Source organism: Pteropus vampyrus, unplaced genomic scaffold, assembly GCF_000151845.1.
Source record: "Pteropus vampyrus isolate Shadow unplaced genomic scaffold, Pvam_2.0 Scaffold57, whole genome shotgun sequence".
Taxonomy (NCBI): domain Eukaryota; kingdom Metazoa; phylum Chordata; class Mammalia; order Chiroptera; family Pteropodidae; genus Pteropus; species Pteropus vampyrus.
The window spans coordinates 7199575-7210911 of record NW_011888838.1 but is presented as its reverse complement, the minus strand read 5'-3'; the positions used below and the strand labels follow the sequence as shown (position 1 = coordinate 7210911).

At 34.9% G+C, this 11337-nt stretch overlaps 1 protein-coding gene across 1 annotated transcript in view; it reads left to right on the top strand.

The window, feature by feature from the left end:
* Positions 1–1804, top strand: part of LOC105292468 (transmembrane protease serine 11E-like) — a 42220-nt gene extending 40416 nt beyond the window's left edge. The window contains exon 10 of the mRNA XM_011360684.1: positions 1630–1804. Coding sequence (XP_011358986.1) covers positions 1630–1791 — 162 coding nt within the window. The 3' untranslated portion in view covers positions 1792–1804. The remainder of the gene's footprint in view (positions 1–1629) is intronic.
* Positions 1805–11337: the final 9533 nt, after the last annotated feature.

Genomic DNA, 11337 nt, shown 5'->3' with positions numbered 1-11337 from the left:
TGTGTGTTTGGTGTCAGGGGGTGAGGGAGTCCTGGGCACAGGCGCTTTTAAAACATTTTGTTAAAATAGAGCCCCAGAGGCTTCTGCCTGTGAATAGCTGAGTTGATAGTTTTTTCCTTTTCTCTTGAAGATTATAATTCTCCTCCCATTATTCTAGCCCTCTTGCATGAGACAAAACACATATAAACCATCACTTCTATCTTATACTGACATAACTCCCCTATGCACCAATTGTGTGTGACCTAATTAGTGTTAAAGAAATAGGCTGTATCTTTATTCTGATACTTCCTGGACATTACCTTATTTTTCATGTTTTACTACTGTTAGATGCATTACTATCTTTTTTCTTTGATTACTTTTTTCTCAGACTTTTTCACTCCTGTCTCTTAAACAGGTTTAAACTTTGTCATCTCTGACATCTACTATTTCTTTATCCTAATCTGCTCTGCCTGTGCTTGAGTTTCAATTATCAAAATGATTTATTTTCAAATAGCATCATATGGCACATCTTATTTCTATAAATAGATTGTAGACTCCTTGAGGGCAAGGCCTATGTATTTCCACTCTCTTTATATCTCTTATCACATGTGAGGGCATCAGTAAACACTATTGGTCATTCATTTCAAAATTACAAACACTATTTCAAATTCAGCTATTAAATATTTTTACATAGATAGAAGAAAATTCATAAGGAAGATAGCATAATGTAAGGGTAGAGAACATATTCTCTGAGTTAGATCACTTTAGATCACTTTAGATCACTTTAGACCTTCAAGTTCTGTCACTAAATAGGACGGGACAGAAGGTAAATTACTTAATTTCTACAAGTTTCAGTTCTTTATTGTTAAATGGAAGAAATGAAACCTAACTTCATGTTTTGTTGTCAGAATTACAGGAGTTAATGAGAGAATATGTTAATTAGGAGAGCTTCATAGAGTGCTAAATACTTAATGGATGGTCAATAACTATAGGTTCCAGGGATTTGAGGAATAATCAACCAGTACCTTTTTTTAAAATAAACTTTTTAAGGAAACAAGACCTCCGGAGTTCACTAGATATAAACAATTGGCATTTGTGATTTTGTGTATATATTTACTAATTACTGCTTTGTGCCAGGATCTATGCTAAGCACTTTGCATACTATTTTACATAATCTTCAAAATAATCATTAGAGGCAGGGATTATTAGGAGTACTGAAATAAGTAAATTAAAGATCTTAGCCAGCTTGGAAGGGCCATACTTAAGATTTAAACCTGGATGCCTGACTCTAATGTTTGTACTCTTTACTGGTAATAGACTCATCACCCTTCTTTTGGAAGCTATGTCACACTGGTAAAGAGGCAACCAGTAAGGAGAATTACTTTGTCAGATATACCAGACAGGTTAAGAATATTGTTTTCCAAAGAGATGGAGTCTTTAATATCATTGTACTGAATCCCGAGGCTAAGGCAGTTTCAAGGTGCTGGAGCCCCTCCTTTATGTGAATTACTGACTTAGAAGGAATCGCTTGTGCATTTGAACACACTGAAGACTTTTGAAAACTGCCTTCTCATTAAACTCATTAGAAAAATAGTAAATTTCTCTATATTGAATAAGATATTAATTACTAATCTCTTCCTTCTCCTTTAGGGTGACTCTGGAGGACCACTGGTTAGTCCAGATGCTAGAGATATCTGGTACCTTGCTGGAATAGTGAGCTGGGGAGATGAATGTGGGCAACCCAATAAGCCTGGTGTTTATACCAGAGTGACTGCCTTTCGGGACTGGATCACTTCCCAAACTGGTATTTAAGAGAGAAAAACCTAGCAGAATGGTATGCATTTTTGTTTATAAGCCATTCTTAGAGATAAAGAATTGCAGAAGAAGCCTTTCAGGTCACCTGAATCTGACCAAAAAATGAAACTGTCTGCTTGATACATAATTTTCTTCCTAGCTCTGCTGCACATGTGAGCATACTGCTTCTGCCTTATTTTCTAGAATTTTTCTGTCATTGAAATTTTGCCTTGTTGACATAAATTTCTCATGAGTATTTACAATTTGCAATGATCCCTTTCTTCATTTCCCCAACTTCTGTCATCTCAGTAAATTTCCACTTTCAAGGGACAAAACAAAGAATAAAAGGAAATATAAAAAAGGAAAAACTATATTTATGTACAGAAAAATATTTGTTTTTTTTTCTTAGCTGAATGAGGAAAATGATCATATTCATTATGAGAGGTCAAGCAGAGACAGCAGAATATCAAACACTCCATGATGGAGAAAGAATGGGAACTAAGTTAAGGAAATATATAGAGAAATCAAGATATAGCTTTTTTTTTTTTTATTTCCAGTTAGACAACTATAGAAATAAATGTGAGGAAAATTCTGCTTTATTGTGACCCACGATATTTATTTAAATTCTATATAACGTACTTGTTCTAATTTAAAGCAAATAATGTTTACTTAACATTGCATTGCTAGGATGTCAATATATAATAATAAAAATAATAAGTCTTCCATTTGCATGACATCATAATATGGTAATCTATGAAGCAAGGAAAGATGAGGAAGTGTCACTAATTAATTTGTTGCAAATCTTTTTTTAAAATCTGAGGCTAAAATGAAAACTATTTGACAACCATCATATCTTATGTGGTAAGAGTTTTTTGTGAGGTTGAATGTGAGGGAATAAAGAGAGAATCAGTTCAAACTATTAAGTGAAATGAGATTATCACCAAATACTTGTGTATTTGTGTTTGAATCTTTTCCAAACTGCAAAGCCTTGAATAGGAATAAGGTCCAGTGTTAGTATATAGCTATAGTCATGCAAATGAAGCTAGAGCTCAGACCAATATTCTGAAATAATTGCATGTCTTCCCCTGCTGCTGTGGTTCTATTCCATGCTTGCACTCTGAGTTTATTTAGGTTCGGATGGGAAGATCTCATAGATATTCTGGAAGCTGACTCCTTGCTAAATGTAGTATGGCACTGAATTGCTAACAGCTCAGGTATAAAATAGAAAAGTAAAAACCTAATATCAGCCATCTTCATAATTTTAGTTTTGGTAAATTACTACTGAGCTGTTAGAGACACAATATTCGAGTGGTCTAAACCAACATGAAATCATGACTGGTGCTATGACATCTGGCATGTTAATGGGGAGATTCACTGAATCTTTTGTTACCCTTCCCTCATTGTACAAAGCTACTCATGAAAGTTCTGTATGGTACCACAAGCACTTTGAAAATCAACATTAATAGGAACATTTTGACTTTTATTGACCCGAATAACATTGGCATATGAATTGATAAAATTTAGGCATTTGGTTAAAGTAACACATGAAAACTGACTTGAATTAAGTGTTAAATATTTTGCAGAAACTACTTTTGTTCCATATAATAAAATATTTTGAGAAAAAACAAAATTGAGGAAGTAATGAATTTTAAGCAAAGATTTAAGTACGTTTCAAACTAAATTACTCTGTGTTCTGTTAAAAATTGGTTCCCCTTTTTCAGTATATTCTGCAGTCTTACCTCTAGGTGGCATCCACAAGCTGCAGGAAGATACAGAGAAGAAATGTCTGGATCCTCAAAGCAATAATGAAAACTGTAATAGAAGTTCTATAGTAGGGTCTTGTAAAACCAAAAAAATACAATTCATTTTTGAAAAGGTATTTAAAAATTAACCCATGTAAACTGGCATTATGATTAGTATTTTCCAGATTCCTGGAGCTGAATTTCCAAACTAAAATAAAATTTATTAATGAGACATGAGGAATTTCCTCTGTAAGCAAACTTGAGATTTAAATTGACAAATTTTAGAAGTTTAGTTTCACAGTGGCATCAGATTCCTCAGAGAAATATTTTTTATTTTTATTTTTTACAAAAGATTTGAGAAATAGGTTGGGTACAGTGAAAATATGAGTAAAAGTTCACACTTAACGTGCACAGAGAAATAGGTAATACAGTATCACATTTTTGAAATGGTAACTTCTTTTGAAAGATAACATTTAAATGATTTCAGCGTGCTTGGACATATCTGTTTTAACCAATTCATTGGATAAAGTTAAGTCATGACAAATAATATTTGTTAATTGTACAAGAGGACAAGTGGTCCTCTTCCATATTTTTATGTCTCTTCCCACAGCACCTAGTAAAGTGTTCAATATCTAATAATAGTCTTTAATTAAATGTTGTTGAACTCTTTTATTTCAGTATTATGCAGAAAACATAGCTTTATTATTGTTTACACATTGATTTTAAGGAATAATGCCAGTTTTTACACTAATTGTGTGACTAAAGCCAGTTATTTAAACTCTTACTATTATTTACCTCAAATGACTATTTAGGGATTAAGATGAGACAATATTTGAAAGTGCTTAGCAAAGTTCTTGGAAATAGTAGGTGCTTGAGAAATGATACTATTATAACTGTTGTAATGAAACTGCAGTCTTGTTTTGCATAATTGCTACTTGACTATTATAGTCTGAATAAATATTTTTAAAATGAAGAGATAATTAGACCAACTGGTTTCTTGTTTAATTTTGCTGCTCCAAAATAACTTTTATTGAGATCATTCCAAAACATATTGTCAAGTTCTTCTCTGACAGTGATTCTAATTTTTTATTTAAATTTTTGAAAGCGACAAACTGTATTAACCATAGAGTGATTGAATTATATCAAGATCTATAATCTAGTTCAAATGATGCCTCCTCCATGATGACTTCCTTGACTCCCTCAAGTAAATAAAGTCAAGGAAAATTTTATCTTTTCTGAAATTCATTAACATTTAAAAAAACTTTTTTATTTTCAGATAATCATAGATTCACATAGAGCTGTAAAATATAATACAGAGAGATCCTGTGTATTCTTTATCTGGTTTCTAGAATAAAGATCTTTTTTTTTTTTTTTTAATATATGAGTTTATTTGAGTCAAATTAATGATATATGCTAGGAGCAAGATCTCAAATACTCCTTCAATGGTAACAATTTGCGTAGCTATAGTAAAATATCACAACATGAAAGTTGATGTCGAAACAATTCACCAACCTTATTCATATTTTACTAGTTATAAAAACATACAATGCAATTATGTCTGTATGTGTTATTTAGTTCTATGTAATTTTACCACATATGTGGATTTGTGTAACCACCACTAGGTACAGAATAGTTTGATCATAACAACCCCTCATGCTATTCACAGTCACCTGACTCCCTCCCTACCTTTTTCCCTAGTCTCTAACCCCTGATAACCACTAATCTATTCTATATCTTTATAATTTTGTCAATTCAAGAATGGTATATAAAGGAAATCATACAGTATGTAACCTTTGTAGGTTGGCTTTTCCAAGTCTTGCGTGTCAATAGTTCATTCTTTTTTATTGCTGCATAGTATTTCATGGCATGTATATATCACAGTCTGTTTATGCATTCACCCATTGAAGTGCATTTAAGTTGTTTAAGCTTTTGCCTATTATGAATAAAACTACTATAACATTTATGTGTAGATGTGTAGGTTTTTGTGTTCATTTCTCTGGGATTAATGGTCTAGAGTTCATTAGTGGTTGTATGGTAAACACGTCGGGTTGTTAAGAAACTGCTATAATCTCTCAGATGGCTTCTTAACCATTTTTTAACTTCTCTGTAACTATACTCTCTTCTCATTTTTTTTTTTTAGACACGTGTGAATAGCTCTGTTTTCAACACTAGACTGTAAGTGCTGTAAGGGTAGGGATCATGACTGATTCATTTTAATAACCTTCACAGTCCATAGGAAAGTATATTTTTTATAACGTGTATTCAATAAAGATTAATTAAATAAAGATTGATGATAGCAATAACAGTAAAAAAGCATAGCAATATATGTAAAATGGAAAAGAAGAAATTACTTTGGGTAGAAAAAAATTAATAGTATTATGTCCTTCATAAATGTATTATGTCCTAATTTCTATAATTCTGGGCTCTACGACAGTACCTCTAAGTATCTAATAATAGTAGATATAAAATTGTCACTTTCCCACATGGTACACAAACACACACTAAAGACATGGTTTATATGGTGATTCTATCCTCGAGCTTGAATTTATTTCCTGGTACATGATACATTTCATGGTTTTCTGATACATCTGTATCAGCTTCTGCATTGTATTTATGGGATGATTTCCAGGATAGAGATATACTCAATAAGTATTTGTTGGTTTTTATTTTTATAACCATGACTCTATAATTTATTTATCCTAATGTAATTTTTATTGTACAGCTTTCAAGGCAGAGTGAAAGATGGATGCCAGTGAAATGCAATTAGATCTCTCTTAGTTGACACTGATCCATTCATTAAGCAATATATCTGTGGCATAGCTGTATTCAGCTTCAATAAAAACTCGGTCAGTCACTATAACTGCCTTGCGTACACCCTTGACGCCTGTCCTGCTTCTCTCTTGCTTCACCATTCTGTGACACTTGCTTTTTATCATAACCCTCATTAAACCCAACTCTCCACTTTCTCTTTTCCTATACCATGCAGTTGAACTTGTTTAAAGAAAAATACACAACCACACTGACTGATGTAACTTCAAATTCATGATCAGAAACCTCCAGCATACTCTTAATGCTTCTCCACCATTATACTAACGTTTTCATTCACTCTCTCACTCTCCTAGATGCCTTTTTTGCATCTTTTTCTCTCTTCAACTCTCCTAACATCTATTTATCCATCCCCATTTTCCACTGATGATCTTGTTTCCATCTGCCTTCACTGAAAATTGAAGCATCGTGAAGAAAACCTCCACCACCTCTACTCACTTATCAACAAACAGTTTCACCCTCACACTTGGCCTTCTTACCGGATGCCCAGGTACTCACATTGAAAACCATTCCTTACATCTGCACACTAGCTCTTACTTTCTCTCACCTACTTAAGGAATTTGCTCCAGCAACTCTTTTCTTCCTTTCTTATATGGTCAACTTTTCTTTTATTATTTCCATCATCTTAAAACAAATGTACAAACATGAAAAAAAAAATCTCGACCCCACTTTCTCCACCAGGTGCTACTCACAGACTTTGTTGCAGAAAATCTTGAAAAAATTGGTTTATATTTACTATCTCTTACACCTCTCCTTCCATTATTTCTTAAGCACATTTCAAACTTTGGTTCCATAATCTCACTAAAACTGCTCTTTGCAAGGACATTTAGAGTCTTCATGTTGCTAAATCTCATGGTGAATTCTCACGTCTTTTTTTTAATCTTTATTGAAATATAATAGACAATTAGTGGCTTGTATTTACATTGTACAATTCAATGAGTTTTTTTAAAAATTATAGTTGGCATACAATCATATACCAGTTTGAGCATAGCATAGTGATCAGAAATCCACATAACTTGCAAAGTGGTCACCCCACTAAATCTAGTACCTATCTTCCCCTTTACATGTTTATTACATTATTAACCTTATCTTCCCCATGCTACACTCTACATCTCCATGTCTATTCTGCAACTATCCTTTCATACCTCTTAATCTTTTTGCCTTTTTTTTTGTCCCCTAAACCCTCTCCCATCTAGTATTCCTCTAAATAGTCTCTGTATCGATGAGTTTATTTCTGCTTTCATCATTGTTTTTTAGATTCCACATGTACATAAAATCATGCAATATTCATCTTTCTCTATCTGACCCATTTCATTCAGCGCAATACCCTCTAGGTCCATCAAGGCAATATCTTTTTCCATCTCCTTCCTTTTAGTCTGTGTGTGTCTTTTAATCTGAAGTGATTCTCTTGTAGCATATGTAGGGGTCTTGTTTCCTTACCCGTTCAGCCACTCTATCTTTTGGTTGGAGCACTTAATTCTTTTCCATTTGAGGTACTTATTGACAGGAATGTAGTTATTATCATTCTTTATTCCTGTTTTTGATGTACTTTTTTTTTTTTCCTTAAAGAAGTCCCTCCAACATTTCCTGTAATACTGGCTTGGTGATGATAAATTCCTTTAGCTTATTTTTGTCTGGGAAACTCTTTTATCTGTCCTTTGACCCTAGATGATAGCTTTACTGGTTAAAGTATTTTTGGTTGTAGATCCTGGGTTTTCACCATGCCAAATATTTTGTGCCAAACCATTCTGGTTTCTTTTGAGAAATAAGCTTCCAGTCTTATAGGTGCTCCCTCGTACGTAACTGCTTTTCTCTTGCTGCTTTTAAGATTCTCTCTGCCAGTAACATTTGGCATTTTAATTATGATGTGTTTTGGTGTGGGCCTCTTTGGGTTCCTGGTTTTTGGGATTTTCTGAGCTTCTTAGGGTTTTATGTCTATTTCCTTCAACAGGTTAGGGAAGTTTTCCATCCTTATTTCTTCAAATAACTCTTCAATGTCTTCTTTTCCTTCTGGTACCCCTATGACACAGATATTTTTACCTTTAATAGTGTACCATAGGCTCTTTAAATTATTTTTATAGTCTTGGCTTCTTTTTTCTTGCCCTTCTAATTGAGTGTCCTTGGCTTTCCCATCCTCTATATAGGTCATTTGATCCTCTTCTTTATTCACTTTGTTTCTTCCATTTAATATACTTCTCATCTTAGATAATGTGTTCATCATTTCTGGCTGGCTTCTTTTTATAATTTCCATTTCCATTTTTATGTTTTTTATCTCTTTGTTGAAGTTCTCACTGAATTCATCTACACTTCCCAAAAGTTCATTGAGTATGTTTATAACCAGTGTTTTGAACTCTGCATCTGTTAGATTGCTTGGCTCCATTATTTCTGGATCTCTGTTCTATTCTCTCATATGATTTCTGCTTCTTTGTCTTCCCTTTGTGGCTGCCTTTCTGTGTGTTTCTATGTACTAAGCAAAGCTCTTAAGTCTCCCGGTCTTATTAGTGTGGCTTTGTGAAGTAGGTGTCCACTGGCACAGTCCTGAGAGGAGTTCAGCTGCAGGTCAAATTCAGTTTCAGCCTGTACCCCTCCATGGCCACCTGTTAAGATTCAGCAAGCAATTCACAGATGCTGTGCTTATAGTTGCCTTAAAAGGCCACACCAGAAACTGAGGCCAGCTGCCACCAGTGTGAGTCTAGGCACTGCTCAGCAAAGAGCACCTGACTTGTTGAGGTTCTACTTGGATGTGGCTTGGGTGGGGCCACAAGTTGGGGAAAGCAGAGTTTCAGGGAATCCTCTGGTGCTGAGCAATCTCTGCTTTCCAGTTAGATGACGTCACAGCTATGGTGGCGCTATGTTTGTACACTGGGAGCGGGGAGGGCTTAACAGAGGAACAATGGATACCACCAGCACTTCTGTACAGAGTGAATCTTGCCTTAGCCCTCACTCCAACAACTCAGTGTCCCCTGTAAGTCCCTGGTGCCCCCTGTGCAGCTGAATTGGCACTGGTGCTCAGAGTGAGCAGGTCCATCACCGTGAAAGTTCACTCGTGGATGGGTCCCTTTAAGAGGCGTCTCCAGCTGCCACTGCCTCAGCCTCTGTCCCACTCAGCCTCTTGGGACTGGGCAGCCTCAGGTCCTCGCCCAGTCCTACCTTCTACTGTTGCAGGGTGATTTCTTAGATTTCTTAGATTTCTCTCTAGTTGTATGACTTGTTCATCTAGATCCCAGGCAATTTTTCCTTGCTGTTTGCTTTTTGTTTCTGTTACAACTTTGATTTGGTCACCAGGGGATGAACCCTCATATGACTTATTAATAGCATTTGGCACAGTTGATTCACCCTTCCCTCTTCATTAACCTTCTTCTCGGTCTTCTAGCACACAACATATTCCCGATTTCATGCTACTTTTAGACTTCATACGTCATTACAGGCTCATCTTATTTTCTGGTTGCTATTCTTGTCCTCAACTTCTAATGTTGGATTACTGTATAACTAAGACCTTATTATTCTTCCTTGGTGATCTCATTCAGTCTCATGACTTTAAATACCATATACATGATATATCCAGATTTTTATCTTTGGTACAAACCTCACTTCCCAAATCTGAACTCATATGTCTAATTGCCTATTGGTAACCTCAATTCAGCCTCCCGGTCACAGGCTGTCAAGGCACCTCAGCTAATCTATAGCTTACTCTCTTTAGACATCTATAATAATCAACTTGCTGGGCATTTCATCACAAGATGTGGTCTTCAATTTCCTCAATTTCCAAATTTTATATTTCCAGCTACAACTTTTTCAATGAACTCCAGTCTCATAGAAGCAATTACCTATTCAACAGCTCCCCATAGATATCTAAAAACCCTCTATAATGGAACGTGTCTAAAACTGAGATCTTGATTTCCAATTTTCACTCTTTATTTTTCTGAGTGTTACCATCTCAGTTAATGGCTTTACTGTGAATCCAATCGCTCAGGCTGCAAACATTCTACTGCATGCAATTTATCAGTCCTGCCAGATCTACCTTGCAAAGATACCAGACTTCATCAATTTCTTATTGCTTCTGCAGTCCAAATAGCCATTTTTCTCACCTAGACAACTACAACAGCCTAGTAACTCCTTTATTCCTGCTCCTACTCAGCCCTGACATCCACTTTCTTGCTTCACACAGCCACTGGGAATATAAGTTTGACCACTTATATTTCCATTTTAAAACCTTATAATGGCTTTCCGCCAAACTTAGAATAAAATTCAAAATTCTCATTACATCCTATAATATCCAATAAAAACTCTTTCTCTTTGACCATTATCTTTATAACTTTTTATCTTTCTACTCTTTTTCTAACTATCCAACTACTTTGGTCACTTTGTTGTCCCTCAAGCATCTCACAAATTCTTCTGCCCCCACATTTTTCCTTATGCTGCTTTTTAGACCTGAAAAGCTATTTCCCTAGATAGTCATGTATTTTTTTTTTTCACCAAAGTCTTGATCAAATGTCAATCTCTCAGAAAGGCCTACTTTGACCACCTTACCTCATATTGTAGCCTCTGTTACTCATTTTTCTTTTATCCTGCTTTACATTTCTTTATAGCAATTATTTCTGCCTGACACCACACACACACACACAAAACAAACAGACAAATGTATATTTGTTTATTGTCTATCTTTTACACTAAGATGTAAACTCCATGAGGCAGAGAATATTCCTCTCTTGTTTGTTGTTTTTCCAGTGTGTCTAGCACAGACAATTGTTCAGTTATTACTTATCAGAAGAATAAATGAATGAGATGGTGACTTTAAACCTTGAGATTATCTAAGAATCTAAAAGAAGAAATCTGAAAGAAGTCAATTAGGGCTCAGGATGCTTGACTAGGATGAGAGGCATTGTTTCCCTTTGTCTTAAAATACATGGGTTATCATTATTCAAGTACTATTCTAATTGATTAGTTTTCTTAACATCCTTGAGACCAGATGAAAGTACTTCAGTTAGTAGACATA